The sequence below is a fragment of the Pan paniscus genome, chromosome X, assembly GCF_029289425.2.
Source record: "Pan paniscus chromosome X, NHGRI_mPanPan1-v2.0_pri, whole genome shotgun sequence".
Classification (NCBI taxonomy): Eukaryota; Metazoa; Chordata; class Mammalia; order Primates; family Hominidae; genus Pan; species Pan paniscus.
In genome coordinates this window covers 149,189,448-149,210,347 of record NC_073272.2, presented here as the reverse complement: position 1 = coordinate 149,210,347, position 20,900 = coordinate 149,189,448, and the positions used below count along the sequence as shown (strand labels likewise).

Below are 20,900 nucleotides of genomic sequence, written 5' to 3'. Positions count from 1 at the left end.
GTGTGGTCCAGGGGTTAGCCGGAGACGATGGGGCCAGAAGGGTGGTCCAGGGGTTAGCCGCAGACGACGTGTCCGGAAGGCTGGTCCAGGGCTTAGCCGGAGACGACGGGGCCGGAAGGGTGGTCCTGGTTTTAGCAGTTGACGACGGGTCCGGAAGGGTGGTCCAGGGGTTAGCAGGAGACTACGGGGCCGGAAGGGTCGTCCAGGGGTTAGCCAGAAAAGACGTGGCCGGAAGGGTCGTCCAGGGCTTAGCCGGAGATGACGGGGCCGGAAGGGTGGTCCAGGGTTTAGCAGGTGACGACGGGGCCGGAAGGGTGGTCGAGGGGTTAGCAGGAGACGACGGGGCCGGAAGGGTGGTCCAGGGAATAGCAGGAGACAACGGGGCCGGAAGGGTGGTCCAGGGGTTAGCAGGTGACGACGGGGACGGAAGGGTGGTCCAGGGGTTAGCAGGAGACGACGGGGCCGGAAGGGTGGTCCAGGGGTTAGCAGGAGACGACGGGGCCGGAAGGGTAGTCCAGGGGTTAGCAGGAGTCGACGGGGCCGGAAGGGTGATCCAGGGGTTAGCAAGAGACGACGGGGCCGGAAGGGTGATCCAGGGGTTAGCAAGAGACGACGGGGCCGGAAGGGTGCTCCAGGGTTTAGCAGGTGACGGCGGGGCCGTAAGGGTGGTCCAGGGGTTAGCAGCGGACGACGGGGCCGGAAGGGTGGTCCAGGGGTTAGCAGGAGACGACGGGGCCGAAAGGCTGGTGCAGGGGTTAGCAGGAGATGACTTGGCCGGAAGGGTGGTCCAGGGGTTAGCAGGTGACGACAGGGCCCCAGGGCGTTCCAGGGTTTAGCCGGAGATGACGGGGCGGAAGGGTGGTCCCGGGTTTAGCAGGTGACGACGTGGCCGGAAAGGTGGTCCAGGGTTTAGCAGGTGACGACAGGGCCGTAAGGGTGGTTCTGCGTTTTGAAGGTGACGACGGGGTCGGAAGGGTGTTGAGGGGTTAGCAGGAGACGACGGGGCCGGAAGGGTGGTCCAGGGGTTAGCCGGAGACGACGGGGCCGGAAAGGTGTTCCAGGGGTTAGCAGGAGACGACGGGGCCAGAAGGGTGGTCCAGGGGTTAGCAGGAGATGACTTGTCTGGAAGGATGTTCCACAGGTTAGCAGGTGACGACGGGGCCGGAAGGGTGTTCCAGGGTTCAGCAGGAGACGACGGGGACGCAAGGGTGGTCCAGGGGTTAGCAGGAGACGATGGGGCCGGAAGGGTGGTCCAGGGTTTAGCAGGTGACGACGGGGACGGAAGGGTGGTCCAGGGATTAGCAGGGGACGACGGGGCTGGAAGAGTGGTTCAGGGGTTAGCAGGAGACTACGGGGTCGGAAGGGTGGTCCAGGGGTTAGCCAGAGAAGACGTGGCCGGAAGGGTGGTCCAGGGCTTAGCCGGAGATGATGGGGCCGGAAGGGTGGTCCAGGGTTTAGCAGGTGACGACGGGGCCGGAAGGGTGGTCCAGGGGTTAGCAGGAAACGACGGGGCCGGCAGGGTGGTCCAGGGGTTAGCAGGAGACGACGGGGCCGGAAGGGTGGTCCACGGGTTAGCAGGAGACGACGGCGCCAGAAGGGTGGTCCAGGGGTTAGCAGGAGATGACGGGGCCGAAAGGGTGGTCCAGGGTTTAGCAGGTGACGACGGGGCCGGAAGGGTGGTCCAGGGGTTAGCCGCAGATGACGGGGCCGGAAAGGTTGTCCAGGGGTTAGCAGGAGATGATGGGGCCGGAAGGGTGGTCCAGGGGTTAGCCGGAGATGACGGGGCCGGAAGGGTGGTCCACGGGTTAGCAGGTGACTACGGGGACAGAAGGGTGGTCCAGGGGTTAGCAGGAGACGACGGGGCTAAAACGGTGGTCCAGGGGTTAGCAGGAGGTGACGGGGCCGGAAGGGTGGTCCAGGGGTTAGCAGGTGGTGACGGGGCCAGAACAGGGTTGCAGGGAGGCGGGATGTGGTCCAGGGCGGCCTCCTGGGAAGGTATCATTTGAGCAAAACTTGACAGGCGTGAGGGGAAAGGCTCGCGGTGTCTGGGGAACTGGTGCACTGGGTACAGCTGGTGTGGAGCTCGGAGCGGAGACTGTGCTGGGGATGGGGTGGCCCAGCCGGGAGGTCTGTTGGCCTCGAGTCAGAAAGGTGACAGGCATGGATTAGCAGGGCCTGTGGGCACCAGGAGGATTTGTCCTGCAGGAGGTGGGAGCCACTAAGGGGTCCAGGGCAGAGGAGGAATGGGACCTGACGTCCAACTGTCTTTAAAACCTAAGTCAGGCCAGGCGCAGCAGCTCAGGTTTGTAATCCCAGCACTTTGCGGGGCTGAGGCAGGAGGATTGCCTGAGTCCAGGAGGTCAAGACCAGCCTGGGCAACATGGTGAAACCCCTTCTCTACTAAAAATATAAAAATTCGCCCGGCGCAGTGGTACACGCCCGTGATCCCAGCACTTTGGGAGACCAAGGTGGGCGGATCACTTGAGGACCGGAGTTAAGACCAGCCTGGCCAACATGGTGAAATCCCATCTCTCCTAAAAATACAAAAATTAGCCAGGTGTGGTGGTGGGCGCCTGTGATCCCAGCTACTCGGGAGGCCGAGGCAGGAGAATGGCTTGAACCCGCGGGATGGATGTTGCAGTGAGCCCTGACTGTGCCACTGCACTCCAGCCCCGGCGCCAAAGTGAGACTCTGTCTCAAAAAATAGGCCAGGATTGGGAGGCAGAGGCGGGCGGATCACGAGGTCAAGAGATCGAGACCATCCTGGCCAACATGGTGAAACCCCATCTCTACTAAAAATACAAAAATTAGCTGGGCGTGGTGGCGGGTGCCTGTAATCCCAGCTACTCGGGAGGCTGAGGCAGGAGAATCGCTTGAACCTGGGAGGCAGAGGCTGCAGTGAGCCGAGATCGTGCTACTGCACTCCAGCCTGGGGGACACAAGGAGATACTGTCTGAAAAAAAAAAAAATAGCCCAGGGCTGCTTCCCCTGGGAAACACTAAACGGCGGATGACGCCGGTGCAGTGGGGCGGCCCTGGGATGGGGAACGGCGCTGGCTTCCCCCGAGGCTTCGGCACTGGCTTCCGGGCTGGGGCCGCGGAGCTCACAGAGGCAAGACAGAGGATAAGGAGTAGACGCCTGTCACCAAGCTGGGCCGCCTGGTCCAGGACATAAAGATCATGTCCCTGGAGGAGGTCTGTCTCTTCTCCCTGCCCATCAAGGAATCTGAGATCATTGACCTTTTCCTGAGGGCCTCTCTCTGAAGGACGAGGTTTTGGAGATTATGCCGGTGCAGAATTGCCCTTGATAGTTGTGGAGGTGACACATACTACCAAGGAGTCCTACGGGTTTGCAGTTTAGAGGGTGCTCATTAGTGTCTGGTGGACAGGATTTACGTTTGGCTTTTATGTCTGTACTGGATCCGGTGGGGTTTTTTACTTCCTTCCTTGATTCCCCCACTATGCCCCCACTTTTTCTTTCTTGTTTTCCTTCCTTCCTACTTTCCTTTCCTCTCCTTTTTTCTTTCTCTCTTTCTCTCTCTCTTTGCTTCCTTCTTTCCTTCCTTCCTTCCTTCCATCTCTCTCTCTCTCTCTGCTTCCTTATTTCCTTCCTTCCTTCCTTCCTTCCGTCTCTCTCTCTCTCTCTCTTTCCCTCCCTTCCTTCCTTCTCCTTTCTTTTGGAGTCAAAAATTAATTTAAAAGATGTCATGTCATGTTTTAACTTAGGAAGCAGCCTTTTCTGGTCACTTGGGGTGTTCATCTTAGAACACATGCTATCATCGACGAACTTCTTTGACTGATCAGAGGAAATAGATTCAGGTTCTTACCGTAGACACAACTGGGCACAGACATCAAAAGAGCTCTGAAATCAGGGCGTGCAGAGAGCCCCAACACCCACACACCAGAACCCAGAGGTATCCCTGCCTGTGATTTTTAATTTGACAGTAGCTGGCAGAGTCCTGGGAGACGTGGGAAGAGGCCATAAGAGAATGCAGACATGGGAATGGATTAATCCAGAGTCCAGCCATGGTCTGCAGGTGGATCTCCCTGTCTCGGCCTGCTCACTTACAAATGGGTGCTCATTTACAAATCGGTGTGAATCACATTTCATCATTTGTGAGCTCCTTAGTTTCCAAGAAGTACAATTTTCTCATGTGTTTCTTGGACTTTATGCATATGCCTCCAGAGTTTGAATCATGCAGAGATGCTGCCACTTAAAAACCTCTTTCCTACAAACTTACACCCCTCCGATCGTGGTTTTCCTGTGAATCTCAGCCGGGCACGATGGCTGACGCCTGTCATCCCAGCACTTTGGGAGACTGAGGCAGGTGGATCACGAGGTCAGGAGTTCAAGACCAGCCTGGCCAAGATGGTGAAATCCTGTCTCTACTAAAAATACAAAAAATAGCCGGGCACGTTGGCAGGCACCTGTAATCCCAGCTACTTGGGAGGCTGAGGCAGGAGAATCGCTTGAACTCAGGGGGCAGAGGTTGCACTGAGTCGAGATCACGCCACTGCACTCCAGGCTGGGTGACAGAGTGAGACTCCATCTCCAAAAAAAAAAAAAAAAAAATACTGTTAGAAGAATGGAAAAAACTATATAGATGGAGAGAAAATATTAGTAATCTGATATCTGATAAAGAACTCATATGCTGAATAAATACCAAACATTTAACATTCAACCTTTGAAAACAAAGAAGCCAGCTAAAGATGTAAATGATTTGAAGACATTCACCAGTGAAGACACGCAGAAATACACATACATTCACCAATGAAGATACACACATGAAAAGATGATCACCATAATTATTCACTAATAATGCAAATGTCAACAGCACTAAGATTCCTCTACCCACCTATTACAATGGATAGAATTCAAATACCTGAGAATATCAAATTCTGGAGAGGATGTGGGATTCTCATTCATAGCTGGTAGACAAGAAAAATGTTTCATTCACTCTAGAAGGCCTTTTGGCCCTTTCTTATGTAGTAAAACATAGACTTACCCTTAGATCCATCAGTCGTACTACTAGGTTTTACCTAAGTGAATTGGAAACTGGTTCTCACATGGAAAATCGTGTACACGAATGTATATAGTAGTTTATTCATAATCACCAACCAAGATGTCCTTGAAGAGGTGAATGGATAAAACCAATGGTACTTCCACAAACTGAAAGTGTATTCAAAGTTCAATCTACCCTCAAATATTCCAGGACAGGAAATTTTGGAAGCCAGTTCAGCCAAGTGGCAAGGGAAAATGAATCACCATCTTATCTCAACTCTTCCAATGCATCCAAAATGGGCAATTGTTTAACTCATTCTCCCAGGCTCGCTCTCCTAGATTCATAAACAGATGAAGGCACCCGAGCACTCATGAAAAGAATTTGTGAGGCAAGTGTTCACACACATCGCAGCAAATGTCATAAACAGATAATCACATATCCAACACAACAGTGGATTAAACGAACAAGCTGCCTGTATGCATGGAATAAAAATAGGATTAAATGTTAGAAAAAAATTCAATTCTAATTCCCTGCATACCAGATAGACTAGAAAAAAACATTCAGTCATGACAATGGGTACAGGAAAAGGCTCTGAAATGAATCTATGTAAGTACAAATTAACAATGTTTAGCAAACTAACATTAAAAGGAACTTCCATTTCCTAAAATCGGCAGCAAGCATACATAAATGTGAAATGTCAGAAGCTCTGCCATTCACGGCAGTGACAAGTCGTTGACATATGCTGTCACCACTACCACCTACATCTGCAGTGAATATCAAAATGAAAAAGAGCCAGAGCTATGGATGTCAAGATGAAAATGAGATATGAAGACTGCAAAGAAATATGGTATTTGTTAACTATATGATTATCTACATAGAAAATTCAAAGGAATAGACACATTGAATATTCAAATGAATAAAAGACTTCAGAAAACATCATACAGAAGGTCATTGAAGCAAAATCAAGAGCCTTGCCACACAAAAGCAACTTAGTGCATAAAATAGAAAATAGAAAATACACCATTCACAGAAGCATTAAAATCCAAAATGTAAATAAGAAGAGCCTGACAAGACCTTTATGGAAGCAACTGTGCAAAGTTGCTGATAGACTCAGGAAATAATCTCAAGTAAATGGATCTGTATACCATATTCCTTGATGGGGAACAGAATATGGCAAAGATGTAAATGCTACTTAAATTAAATACAGAGTGAGTGCCTTAACTGTCATTGCCAAAGTGACAACCAAGCTCAGGTTGCTGTGCTCTGCTCCCCAAATCAACCCCGGAAAAAATATAGGAGGGAAAAGATTTAAAAAAAAAAAAACCATCAAAACAGAGAAAGCCCTGGGGATGACTGAAGACTGTGCTAAACTGGTACTTGTGTTTTGGGTCCAGGGAGCAGCAGGGAAATCGAGGAGGTCTGTACCCTGCATAGATGGCAGATTACGGGATGGATGGGAGAAAGTGTTTAACATTCCACCCCACATCATCGCGCAATCTGAGGCAGCACCACAAAATCTGATGCCAGTAGCCCTGGAGTAATATCAGGACACCAGGAAATTTGAGTTGATTGAGACACTATGGCTCCAGAGTTCTGCTAACAACCACCTGAAACAAACTTAGTAGGAGAAGATCAGCCTTCCAAAAAATTATTATTTTAATGGAATATAAACAATGAACTAGGAATAGAATAGTAAGTATGTGTGAAGGCCACATACTATGGGTAGATATTAATAAAATATGTGTGCATATATATAGTATAAAGTCTAGAAATACAAGCGAATATGTAGCTAAAGATATATACATGTAAGTATATATAAGATATAAAGATATATATGCGTGTATGTATACATATAAGCATAGATGTATATAATGTCTAAAACAGGTATGTATATAAACGTAGATATAAACAAAATGTACAATACCATATATAACGTACACATACAATGTAAAATTTATTACCATGTGAATGAGAATTAAAATATGAAAATCGCTAATCTGGACTCTGCTGTGTTCGATACCTTCAAAACACATGGCTTCTCCAAATCTCTTGCTGCTGCTCAGCCTCTTCCGTGTAAAAATAAATCTTTTAGGACAAAAGGTTTGCAAAGTCTAGCTCTGGCTGGGGAGGAGCCCCCATGGGAAGGTGTGCATCTTCTCTCACAGGTCCTACAATCACAGGTGCTGCAGCCCCCCAGGGAGCATCTAGCCTTGGACCCGCAGCCATTGTCTGCAACGCGTGCAGCTGGGCAAATGCTCAAAGGTGACATAAACAGATCATCTCCCACACATCACTTCATCAAAGAGCCAGGAGCCAGGAGGAGAACCCTCCTGAGAGGGGACTGAAGGTCCACCCTCCCCACATAGAGGGGCCACAGAATCCAGCTCAGCCCTTCCTGTCAGCCCTGGGAGACCCTGGCAATGTTGTCACCCTGACCGCACCCCTCCCCTCACTGCCACCTCATGTGACTGGGAGTCAGAGACTTGGTCCGAGAGGAGCAGACCCAATGGGCAGAGGATGGGGATCGAGACCCAGGCATCAAGGTCGGGACCCCCTGAGGGATGACTGAGGGCCCCTATCCCCATCCCCACCCCTACTCCGCCAGAACCCGGTTCAGCCCCTACTGGCAACCCAGGGAAGCCCCAGGCTTGGGGGCCGGATGTGACGTCACTGACGCGCGCACTGGGGTCAGAGAGAAGGGAGAGGCCTCCTTCTGAGGGGCGGCTTGACGCCGGTGGAGGGAAGCGGGCCGAGGCTCTGTGAGGAGTCAAGGTGAGGTGCTGAGGGAAGACTGAGGATGCCCCCACCCCAGATAGAGGACCCGAAAGAACCAAGTGCCGTCTCTGCTCCCAGCCCTGGACCACCCGGGGGCCGATCTGGGGCTGACTTGTGAGGCTGGGCCGACCCCCTCCCTCCGCCGCTCAAGCTGCTGGGCACTCTGGAGTGAGAGCTTGGTGTGACCAGGGCAGGGCTGGTTAGGAGAGGGCAGGGCCCAGGCTCTGCCGGGCATCACGGTCAGGACCCTGAGGGAGGGCTGGGCCCCCCCAACCCAACCATGACCTACAGCCCCAGGTTCCCCAGCCCCATCCGCAGCTCCACTCTACACCCCACCCCACCCCACCCCACCCCAAACTCCACCCCACCTCCCAACTCTCCCGCGGCAGAATCTGGTTCCGCCCCTGTTGTCAACCCAGGGAAGCCCCAGGTGCCCGGATGTACGGCCAGTGACTCCCACACTGGGGCTCAGAGAGTAGCTGGGGCCTCGCTGTGAGGGGCGGGTCGATATCGGCGGAGGGAAGCGGGCCCAGGCTCTGTGAGGAGGCAAGGTGAGACCCTGAGGGAGGACTCAAGACTCCCCCGCCCCAGATAGAGGACCCCAAATAATACAGCAGCACCCCTGTGCCAGCCCTGGACCACCCCGCGGGGTCGGGCTTATCAGGCTGGGCCCAGGCTCTGACTGGCATCAAGGTCAGAACCCTGAGGGAGGGCTGAACGCCTCCACACCCCTAACCCAGCCACCACCACCATGACCTACAGCCTCAGGTTCCCCACCTCCATCCTCACCCCCCCCCCCCCACTCCACCCCACCCCCAAGTCTCCCGTGGCAGAATCCGGTTCGGCTCCTGCTGTCAACCCAGGGAAGCTCCGGGTGCCCGGATGTAAGGCCTCTGACTTGGGCACTGGGGGTCAGAGAGTAGCAAGGGCTTGGTCCTGAGTGGTGGCTGAAGATCGGCAGAGGGAAGCGGGCCCAGGCTCTGTGAGGAGGCAAGATGAGACGCTGAGGGAGGACTGAGGACGCCCCCACCCCAGATAGAGGGCCCCAAATAATCCAGCAGCACCCCTGCTGCCAGCCCTGAACCACCCCGGGGGCGGACTTCTCAGGCTGTGGGCCACCCTTCGCCACCCCACCGCTTAAGCCCCAGGGGACTCTGGGTCAGAGCTTGGTGTGACCAGGGCAGGACTGGTTAAGAGAGGGCAGGGGCCAGGCTCTGCCAGGCATCAGGGCCAGGACCCTGAGGGACGGCTGAGGCCCCATAGAGGGAGTCACTGCCCCTGCAGTGGACCCTGGGAAGTTCCGGGCATGGCGGTCAGGCAAGCGGATCCTGATATCTGCATCCTGGGCTGACCGAGGGAAGGGGCTTGGTATCGTTAGCGTGGCCGCGGGAGAACAGAGGGAGGGCCCAGGTCCTGCTGGGAGACAAGGGAGGCCTGAGGGGACCCAATACCCCAGGACAAGGGGCCCACCCCGCCCCTATCTGAGACCGAGGCCCCTCCTCATTCAGCCTCGGGAATCCGACAGATAGAGACTCAGGTCCGCAGAGGGGTGGGGCCCAGCCCTCTAGGAGACCAGGGAAGGAACAAGACGGAGGACAGAGGGGACCCCGGAGTCCAGCTCAGTGGGGATCTTGGCCTGGGCGATCCCGGGCACGGTGGCCGCATGTGGTGCATTGTGGCTGGTGGGATCGGGTGTCAATGGGAACAGGGCTGTGGTATGAGGAGTGGGGCCTCAGGTGAGCAGAAGGAGGAGTCCCAGAGGCCTGAGGAAGGATTCACCAGACCTCTCATCCCAGACCTAGGAAACCTGCCCCTGCCGTCAGTCTTGGGAGGCCCCAGGCAGGACGGTGAGGAAGGGAAGTGCCCCCTCCACCCCCAACACACACTTTCTCAAAGAGGGTCTAAGGGAGAAATTGGCCTTGGTCTGCAAGACTCATCTCTGGTTCAGCAAAATGGAAGGGGCCAGATTCTGTCAGAAGCAAATATGAATACCTAGAGGACACCCAGACCGACGAGGCCCCCTGGAACCTGCTCCTTTGGTCAGCCTTGGGTATCTCATGCATGAGTGACCATGAGGTGGCCCCTCACTTCTGCCTCCCGGGTCTCAGGGAGGTGGGGGCCTGGGTCCGAGGGGTTTCCTCAGCTCGGCAGAGGGAGCCACACCTGGTCAGCACAGGGTGGAATCCAGGGTCTTCCAGGAGTGACGGGGAGGAAGTTTGGTGAGGATTGAAGGTAAGAAGGTACCTCCACGCTCTCAAAAAAGAAAGGACCTCACAGACACTGGTGTCACCTGTTCTCAGCCCCAGGTGGCCCCAGGCAGGAATGGCATGAGGCATGCTCTCATTTCTCCCACGTGACTGGGGGTGAGAGGTCTCAGGGAGGTGAGTACCTTGATCCCGGGGGCACTGAGAGATTCAACAGAGGGCTCCACACCTGGTCAGTAGAAGGAGGACTCCCAGGATCAGCAGGACCCAAGGTGTGCCCCCTTCATGAGGAATGGAGGTACCCCCAACGCAGAAAGAAGCCACCCCACAGAGTCTAGGTGAACTCTGTTCTTAAATCTGGGGGCGGGGGCGGGGGGCCTGATCAAGGATGGTGCTAAGTGGCAAGCTCATTTGTACCACGGCAGGAAGTTGAGGAACCCTCAGGGGGATGAGGCGTTGGTGTAAAGGGAGATGTCTGCTCATCTCAAGGGTTTGAGGGTCGAGGAAGTAGAAGCCCCAGCAGGAGTAAAGATGAATAACCCACAGGAGGACTTTGGAACACCCACCTCATACCTGAAGGGTTCAGCTGGTGGGGTCAGCCCCGGACACCCCACGCAGGGGTGACATATGTGGGGCCTCCTCACCTCTGTTTCTGGATCTCAGGGAGGTGAGGACTTTGTTCTCAAGAGGGTGTGTGGACAAAACAGGGAGGCCCTGTGTTCGACAGACACAGTGGTCCCAGGATTGGAGAGCAGTCCAGGTGAGGAACCTAAGGGAGGATCGAGGGTACCTCCAGGCCAGAGAAACTCTCAGATCAAGAGAGTTTGCCCTGCCCCTACTGTCACCCTAGAGAGCCCGGGCAGGGCTGTCTGCTGAGGTCCCTCCTTTATCCTGGGATCACTGGTGTCAGGGAGGGCTGGCCTTGGTCTGAGGGGGCTGCACTCACGTCAGCAGAGGGAGGGTCCCAGGCCCTGCCAGGAGTCCAGGTGCAGACTGAGGGAACCCCACTCACCAAACACAGAGGACCTAGCCCCACCCTGCCCCTTGTGTCAGCTGAGGGAAGCCGCTGGGTGGATGGACTCCCCTCACTTCCTCTTCAGGTGTCTCCTGGAGATAGGGCCTCAGGTCAACAGAGGGAGGGTTCCAGACCCTGCAGGCATCAAGATGAGGACCAGGCAGTATCCTCACCCCAGGACACATGGACCCCATTGAATTTAGACATCTCTTACTGTACTTCCGAGGAAACCCTGGGCAGGTGTGGGCAGATGTTGGTTGGGGCATGTCCTTCTGTTCCATATCAGGGATGTGAGCTCTTGATCTGAGAGACTCTCAGGCAAGTAGAGGAGTAGAGTCCAGTCCCTGCCAGGAGAAAGGTCAGGGCCCTGAGTGAGCGCAGAGGGGACCATCCACCCCAAAAGTGTGTGGAACTCAAGAGTGTCCAGCCCGCCCTCTTGACAGCACTGAGGGACCGGGGCTCTGCCTGCAGTCTGCAGCCTAAGGGCCCCTCGATTCCTCTTCCAGGAGCTCCAGGAAGCCGGCAGGCCTTGGTCTGAGACAGTGTCCTCAGGTCGCAGAGCAGAGGAGACCCAGGCAGTGTCAGCAGTGAAGGTGAAGTGTTCACCCTGAATGTGCACCAAGGGCCCCACCTGCCCCAGCACACATGGGACCCCATAGCACCTGGCCCCATTCGCCCTACTGTCACTCATAGAGCCTTGATCTCTGCAGGCTAGCTGCACGCTGAGTAGCCCTCTCACTTCCTCCTTCAGGTTCTCGGGACAGGCTAACCAGGAGGACAGGAGCCCCAAGAGGCCCCAGAGCAGCACTGACGAAGACCTGTAAGTCAGCCTTTGTTAGAACCTCCAAGGTTCGGTTCTCAGCTGAAGTCTCTCACACACTCCCTCTCTCCCCAGGCCTGTGGGTCTCCATCGCCCAGCTCCTGCCCACGCTCCTGACTGCTGCCCTGACCAGAGTCATCATGTCTCTCGCGCAGAGGAGTCCGCACCGCAAGCCTGATGAAGACCTTGAAGCCCAAGGAGAGGACTTGGGCCTGATGGGTGCACAGGAACCCACAGGCGAGGAGCAGGAGACTACCTCCTCCTCTGACAGCGAGGAGGAGGAGGTGTCTGCTTCTGGGTCATCAAGTCCTCCCCAGAGTCCTCAGGGAGGCGCTTCCTCCTCCTTTTCCGTCTACTACACTTTATGGAGCCAATTCGATGAGGGCTCCAGCAGTCAAGAAGAGGAAGAGCCAAGCCCCTCGGTCGACCCAGCTCAGCTGGAGTTCATGTTCCAAGAAGCACTGAAATTGAAGGTGGCTGAGTTGGTTCATTTCCTGCTCCACAAATATCGAGTCAAGGAGCCGGTCACAAAGGCGGAAATGCTGGAGAGCGTCATCAAAAATTACAAGCGCTACTTTCCTGTGATCTTCGGCAAAGCCTCCGAATTCATGCAGGTGATCTTTGGCACTGATGTGAAGGAGGTGGACCCCGCCGGCCACTCCTACATCCTTGTCACTGCTCTTGGCCTCTCGTGCGATAGCATGCTGGGTGATGGTCATAGCATGCCCAAGGCCGCCCTCCTGATCATTATCCTGGGTGTGATCCTAACCAAAGACAACTGCGCCCCTGAAGAGGTTATCTGGGAAGCGTTGAGTGTGATGGGGGTGTATGTTGGGAAGGAGCACATTTTCTATGGGGAGCCCAGGAAGCTGCTCACCCAAGATTGGGTGCAGGAAAACTACCTGGAGTGCCGGCAGGTGCCCGGCAGTGATCCTGCGCACTACGAGTTCCTGTGGGGTTCCAAGGCCCACGCTGAAACCAGCTATGAGAAGGTCATAAATTATTTGGTCATGCTCAATGCAAGAGAGCCCATTTGCTACCCATCCCTTTATGAAGAGGTTTTGGGAGAGGAGCAAGAGGGAGTCTGAGCACCAGCCGCAGCCGGTGCCAAAGTTTGTGGGGTCAGGGCCCCATCCAGCAGCTGCCCTGCCCCATGTGACATGAGGCCCGTTCTTCACTCTGTGTTTGAAGAGAGCAATCAGTGTTCTCAGTGGCAGTGGGTGGAAGTGAGCACACTGTATGTCATCTCTGGGTTCCTTGTCTATTGGGTGATTTGGAGATTTATCCTTGCTCCCTTTTGGAATTGTTCAAATGTTCTTTTAATGGTCAGTTTAATGAACTTCACCATCGAAGTTAATGAATGACAGTAGTCACACATATTGCTGTTTATGTTATTTAGGAGTAAGATTCTTGCTTTTGAGTCACATGGGGAAATCCCTGTTATTTTGTGAATTGGGACAAGATAACATAGCAGAGGAATTAATAATTTTTTTGAAACTTGAACTTAGCAGCAACATAGAGCTCATAAAGAAATAGTGAAATGAAAATGTAGTTAATTCTTGCCTTATACCTCTTTCTCTCTCCTGTAAAATTAAAATATATACATGTATACCTGGATTTGCTTGGCTTCTTTGAGCATGTAAGAGAAATAAAAATTGAAAGAATAATTTTTCCTGTTCACTGGCTCATTTTTTCTTCAAACATGCACTGAACATCTGTTATTCGGAACACCCTGGGTTAGTAGTAGAGATGCTCGGTAAGCCAGACCCACCCCTTTGCCATAGGGTGGTGAAGTCTAGGGGCTACAATCCTAAAATTAAGGTGGTGCCATGTCCTCTAAGAACTAGAGGAAAATAAAACATGGGTGAGGGTTTGGGGCTCTAGATGACAGCAGTCGAGTGTATATGCCCTGAGCCAGGGCCCTTTGGGCTTTGGGAAACTGCAGTTCCTTCTGGGGGAGGTAATTCTATTGAAGCTGGGTGGTGCCAGAGCCAGATTCTCAGAGGATGAGAGAAAGGCCTGGAATGGACGACTGCTCAGCAGTTCCTTTTGGATAGTGGATGAACAGAGAAGAGTCTCCACCTGGGGCAGGAATAGAAGGAAATCGTCCCGCGCTCTTGTCTCGGTGCGCTTGAACACAGTGCAGGGGCTAGGTGATGGATACCTATCATCTGCAAGGGTTTCCTGCAAGATGAGGGTGAATCTCCCAGAAGGGAAGCCCAGAAGTCATTGGCCAGGTGCTTTTCTGCCTGTCTGGGAGAGCCAGAGTTGATCGTATTTAAAAGGCATTCTAATCAAGTTATCTCAGGTGGGATTTGACCAATTGTGAGCAAAGGCTAGATTTCGAGTGTTAACAAAATAAGTGAAAACACAGTCTTGGATCCAAAAGCAGGTGGGAGAGAGGAAAGGAGTTGATCCTCGATTCAAATTCTAGGAGCTTTGAGCTGCATTCAGCTGCGCAAGACTCCAGCACACCCAAATTTTGAAGCACATTCGCTAAGAGGAAATACTTAATTTTATTGACGAAACTTCCTGTTGGGGCTGATTATCCCATGTCCTACTGAGCTGTATATTCTCTGGTAAGTCTTGGAGAACAACAACATTTACGAAATCCCAGAGTGCTAGGGTCTAGGGTCAAATAGTATTAGATATGACAGCCATCCGCCATTCCTTAAACTTCTAACTTAATGCCAGGCCCTGAGCCAGATGCTTCACTTACATTGCACACACTCTAACCGTCCTAGTGGAAGGGCCTCATCATACCTGCTTCACAGATGAAGAACCAGAGGCTCACAGAACTTGGGTATTTCCCAGGATCAGGTGGCTAGTAAGGAACAGAGCTGGAACCGGATCCCTGATCTGAATTCCTCTAGAGCCCGTGCTGTTCCCACTGCCCTGAGCCGGAGGCAGACCTCCTCACTGGCACTTCATTTCTCTTCTCAGCAATGCATCATGTCTCTCAAGCAACAAAAAGAAGGACCCTGAGGCCAAGGTACTAAATGCAGGCCTAAAGAAGGTGACAATGAGCATCAAATACAATTTGGGGATGGCATGCCGGGGGTCCCCTGGGAACTGTCTGCTGGGTGCTGCCTGTTGAGCACCTACTATGCAACAGGTTGTAGGAGCGCCTACAAATGCTCATCCACATCTTTGATCTTCTCTTTCCTGGGCACAAGGGACGAATACATAATCAGCACTTCTGTCTGGCATCAGCACGTTCCCGTGTCACAGTGCCCTTCCCCGGTCACTATCATGTTTCCTCCCTTCTGAATCTGCGACCTGACCTACTGCTTGCTCTTCACTGTTGCCTCCCCATGGAGGCTGGGCAGACCCCCCTGCCCTTCCTGCAACATGGAGCATTCCTAGCCCTCGAAGTAGTCCCCTGGTTCGCGCACGGCTCGCCCTTAGTCCAGTCCCACAGCCGCAACCATTCTGGACGGTGACTTTAGACACTTGGTCCTCCCTCCCCGGGAGAATTCTACTCTGTGTATTCCCAGTGGGCTGTGAGAAGAGTCCAATTTGACCCATAAGCTCCTGGTTGGGTTACAGCCCCCAGGATTGAGAGAGTATTTTCGCAGTCAGTTGCATATTTGTAGTAGGATTTTATTGAGTTTGTTATCTGAAGCTGGGGACAGAACACGCAAACAGACGGATGGTGCTCAGAAATTCCCCTCCTAAGAGGTAGAAGAGGAGCAGCCATTTCATGAAGCTGAATTCTTACAAACCCTGGGCTCCTCCCAGGAGGGGAAAAATGGTCCCATGGCGAACATGCCAGCTGGAGTTTCAAAAGAATATTTAACCAGCCTTTCACTGCTTCCTGTCTGGCATCTGTCCCCAGGAACATGCCGGCTTTCAGCGTGACTAGTGGCACCTACACAGGTGTTCAGGTAAGAACAGTCATATGGAGGGTAGCAGAGATGATGGGTAAGATTCTGCCCCTGCATCAGATGGAAGGAGGAAATCCTCAGCTTCCTGAGCTGATAGATGGTGTGGCAAAGGGAAGTGCAGAAAATGCTATGGAGTGTAGAAGGTGAACTCTCCATGCTAACCTTACAGGATCCTCTTCAAATTAGATGGGTTAATGCAGTGATCCCCACCCTTCCTGGCACCAGGGACCGGTTTCTGGAAGACAATTTTTCCATGAGCACGGGGTGGGGGTGGGGCATTGTTTCAAGATGATTCAAGCACATTACATTTATTGCGCACTTTATTTCTATTATTATTGCATACTCACCATCATGCAGAATCAGTGGGAGCCCTGAGCTTGTTTTCCTGCAAATAGATGGTCCCATCTGGGGGTGATGGGAGACAGTAACAGATCATCAAGCGTTAGATTCTCATCAGGAACGCAAAACCTAGACCCCTCACGTGTGCAGTTCACAATAGGGTTCCCGCTCCTATGAGAATCTAATGTCGCCACTGACGTGACAGGAGGTGGAGTTCAGCTTCACCTGCTTGCCCAACCACTCACTTCCTGCTGTGCAGCCCAGTTCCTATCCATGGCCGGGGGTGTTGGGGACCCCTGGGTTAATACGTTTGAAAGCATCTGTAACATAGCAGACACGTTGAGCATTTCAAGGCAAATCTGGTCTTCTCAGAAACTTCTCTAAGAAACATTGTTGTTGTCACAACAGTTAATAGTTTCTGTAAAGTGCCCTCTACTTCTAGCTGTGTTCAAAGCTGTTGCTTCTCCAAAACCACGTTTTCTGGGGTTTGGCTTTGTTTTGTGAGACAGAGACTCACTCTGTTGCCCAAGCTGGAGTGCAGTGGCAAGATCACAGCTCACTGCAATCCCTGCCTCCCAGGCTCAAGCCATTTTCGTACCTCAGTCTCCCGAATAGCTGGTATTAGAGGCATGCACCGCACGCCTGGCTAATTTTTGTATTTTTAGTAGAGACAGGGTTTCACCATCTTGGCCAGGCTGGTCTTGAACTCCTGGCCTCAACAGATCTGCCTGCTTCTGCCTCAAAAAGTACTGGGATTACAGGCTTGAACCACCGCACCTGGCCCAAACCCATGTGTTTTAAATTTCTCAGATTGACTTCGGGCCTTTCGGCTTGTCTGATCTACTTAAAGATCTAACTTTTGATTCCATCAGTATTATTTACTGTTTTTCTAAAATTTCTGAAATCTCAATTTCATTAATTTTTCTCTTCTTGTCTATATTATCCCCATCGTTTTGCTCACCTTAGGTTTAATTTCCTTTTTCTTTTCTAGCTATTTGAGATCAAAATATACATATTTGAGTCTTTTATTACTTTCTAATATAAACATTTCAGTACATAAAATGTCCCCTAGGCACATTTTAGCTAAATTGCAGATATTTTAAAACATCACATTTCCATTTTTATTTATTTGAAAATATTTTCTAACTTTCCTCAAGAATTTTTTTAAACATGGATTAGTAAAAATGTGTTGTTTATTTTAAAAATACTTAAGGACTTTACAGATATTTCCTTTGTTATATTTTGAATCACATTCCATTATAGATTTTAAAAAGATACTTTGTACAATTCCAATTATTTTAAATTTTTTATGGGTTGTTTTCTGGTCTCTTTTGGTAAAAATTCCACACACACTTGAAAATACCACATAATCTACCGTCGTTCTGAGGAGTGTTCACTAAAATCTAATCAGCTCACATTTGTTCTTTGTTGTTCAGCTCCTCCTACACCCTTGCAGAATTTCTGTCTACTTCAATCATTTACTTGGAGAGGACTGTTGCCATCTCCAAATATCATTGTAGATTTGACGATTTATCCTTGCAGTTCTATCAGATGTAGTTTCTTGCATTTTGAAGCTCTGCTTTTAGGTGAATTAATAGTTAAGATTATTACGTCTTCTCCCCAAAAGAAACCTCCTCCATGTGCAATTCATTTATAGCTGTACCCACCACTGCGCGCCGAAGCCTGACAGCCACTCATCTGTACTCCATCGTTTCAGTTTTCTCTTTCAAGAATGCCAGGTAAACAGAATAATAGAATATGTAACTGGTTGAGACTGGCTCCTTTCACACAGCAAAACACCTTCGAGTTTGAAACACATTGTTGTGTGTATCAGCAGTTCATTCTTTTTCATTGCTGAGAAGTATTTCATAGTAAGTAAGGATGCCCCAAAATTTCATTTCCCATTTACCCATGGAAATACATTTGTATAATTTCCAGGTTTTGGCAAATATGACTGGAGCTGCTATAAACATTCACGTACATAGGCTTTTGTGTGAACATAAATTTTTCTTTTTCCCTTAGATGAAATCGCTGAGTCACATGGCATGTGTTCATAAGTAATTACCAAACCATTTTCTGCAGTTGTCCCGTTTCATAACTGCCACTAGCAATGTATGAAATTTCAAGTTGTTCTTCATCCTTGTTAGCATTTACAAGTATCTCGTTAAAAATTTCAGTCATTTTCAAATACGTGTTATGGCATCTGATCATGGTTTAATTTGCATTTCTCTAATAGCTGTGATGTAGAATAGTTTTTCATGGGCTTATTTGTCATGCGTATGTCCTTTTGGGTGAAATGTCTATTGATATGTTTTGCCTTTCTAAAAAATGTGGTTGTTTGTGTTAAATGAACTCATGGGAGGCCATTGTTTTGCCCTAATCTCTGGCCCCAGACCCCAGCAGAACAGACAAAATCAGAATAGTGTCCCTTGTACTAATTGCCATTCATCAAAGTGAACATTGAAACGGGCCAGTTCTCAAAAAACTAAAAACAGAATAGTCACAGCAACCAATAACGAGGAGCCCACCGTACCTGAGCAGGCACGATAAGAAAGTTTTCTCTGCTTTAATCCTACAAGGAAATCAACTTTGAAATCACCAAACCACCTTTTGTTCCCTGTTTCTACTTTTTTCGTCCTCTTCTGCCTATAAGCCAACGTCTTTTGCTCAGCACATAGGGACACTCATTTAAGTTGACGGAGAGAAAAAATGCCCATTCAAGAATCAAAAAGAAAAGCCAGTTAGATCTTTGAACAAAATTTGGTGAAACTTTGTGTTTTGACATGTGTTCTAAGTTTTGAGATTTTGGGAATCTTTATACAATTTTCATAAAAGGCCTTTGGTGTATATATGATTTGCAAATACTTGTGAATACTTCGTTTGGCTTTTTAGTGTCTCCTCAGTGTCTTTCTCAGAGCAAAAGTTTTAACTTTGAGGAAGTTTAATTTATTGTTTCTTTTCTTTATGAATCACACTGCTGGTGTCATGTTTAAGAGCTCTTTGCCTCACATCAGGCTACTAATATTTCACCCTGTGTTTTCTTTAAAAGTTTTTTCTTGCTGTTGTTGTTTGTTTGTTTGTTTGTTTTTTGAGACGGAGTCTCACTCTATTGCCCAGGCTGGAGTGCAATGGCAGGATCTCGGCTCACTGCAACCTCCGCCTCCCGGGTTCAAGCGATTCTCCTGCTTCAGCCTCCCGAGTAGCTGGGATTGCAGGTGCGCACCACCACGCCCAGCTAATTTTTATACTTTTACTAGAGATGGGGTTTCACCATGTTGGCCAGGCTGGTCTTGAACTCCTGACCTCGTGATCTGCCCACCTCGGCCTCCCAAAGTGCTGGGATTACAGGCGTGAGCCACTGCACCCGGCCTTCTTTAAAAGTTTTATAGTATTTCATGTAACATTTGGATCTGTAATCCACTTTGAGTTAATTTTTGTATAACGTGAGGTTTTGGTCAAGTCTTTTTTATAACACATGGATGTTCAGTTGTTCCAATACCACTAATTGAAAAGACTAATATTTTTCCAATAAATTGTCTTTACCCCTTTCTAAAACCTCCGTTGCTATATTCGTGTGGATCTATTTATGGATTCTCTGTTTTAATCCATTAATCTATACGTGTATCCCTTAGAAAATTCCATAATGACTTGATTGTTTTAGGCTTATGCTAAATCTTAAAATTGAGTGGTACGATTTGTGCAATTATTCTGTGTTTTGAAAATTGTTTTAATTATTTCAAAACCTTTACCTTTCCGTATGCTTTTTGAATCAGCTTGTGTACAAGTACAAAAAAGCTTGCTGGTGTTTTACTGGAGTTACACTGGATCTATGGATCGCTTTGTTACAGATCACATATCTTCACTGAGTCTTCCAGTGAATGTACATGCTATGTCTATTTAGTTGGGCCTTCTTTGAATTTTTCATCAGCATTTTGTAGTTTTCACCATCCTGATATGTACATGTTTTCTTAGATATATACCAAAGCATTTCATTTTTAATTTTATTAAAACGGCTATTTTGTTTTTGTTTTTGTTTTTTGGGTTTTTTTTTTGGTAAAAAAAAAATCAAGAATTTATAGTATAGAATCTACAGTGTAGCTGGAGTCAACAAAGCCTTTGAGGATAATATGCTGTATCAGCTGGGCCTCAAATGATTATTTGGAAAGGAGAAAAGGGCACACAAGAAGTGATACTAAAAGAGCAAAGTGATTGAGATGGGAATTTTTTTCCAGAGAATCTCTTTTAATTTTAAATTATTATTATTACATTTTAAGTTCTGGGGTATATGTGCAGAACCTGCAGGTTTGTTACATAGTGCGGAACATGCAGGTTTGTTACATAGGTATACACGTGCCATGCGGCACTATTCACAATAGCAAAGACTTGGTACCAACCCAAATGTCCAACAATGATAGACTGGATAAAGAAAATGTGGCACATATACACCATGGAATACTACGCAGCCATAAAAAAGGATGAGTTCATGTCCTTTGTAGGGACATGGATGAAGCTGGAAACCATCATTCTCAGCAAACTAACACAAGAACAGAAATCCGAACACCGTATGTTCTCACTCATAAGTGGGAGTTAAACCATGAGAACACATGGACACAGGGAGGGGAGCATCATACACTGGGGCCTGTCAGGGGGTGGGGGGCTAGAGGAGGGATAGCATTAGGAGAAATACCTAATGTAGATGACAGGTTGATGGGTGCAGCAAACCACCATGCCACATGTATACCTATGTAAAACTGCTATGTTTAAAAAAGTTTTCCAATTTTCTTAAATTCTTATGTTCACTCGGGTATGTAAGGAGCTAGATGGCTCTCTGCCTCTGACACAAACAAGATAAGTAGCT

General features: G+C 49.8%; 1 protein-coding gene across 5 annotated transcripts in view; it reads left to right on the top strand.

Annotated features, from left to right (window-relative positions):
- Nucleotides 1-13,483, top strand: part of LOC129395212 (melanoma-associated antigen 9-like) — a 69,836-nt gene extending 56,353 nt beyond the window's left edge. For 2 of the 5 annotated variants that reach the window (XM_055106149.2, XM_063601505.1), the window contains exons 6-8: nucleotides 11,503-11,589; nucleotides 11,748-11,816; nucleotides 11,892-13,483. In XM_055106149.2, coding sequence (XP_054962124.1) covers nucleotides 11,957-12,904 — 948 coding nt within the window. In that variant the 5' untranslated portion in view covers nucleotides 11,503-11,589; nucleotides 11,748-11,816; nucleotides 11,892-11,956 and the 3' untranslated portion in view covers nucleotides 12,905-13,483. Of the gene's footprint in view, nucleotides 1-3,725; nucleotides 7,775-8,213; nucleotides 8,329-10,644; nucleotides 10,742-11,502; nucleotides 11,590-11,747; nucleotides 11,817-11,891 lie in introns of those variants that run through there. The other 3 variants (XM_055106150.2, XM_063601504.1, XM_055106151.2) reach the window with 3 other exon arrangements.
- Nucleotides 13,484-20,900: the final 7,417 nt, after the last annotated feature.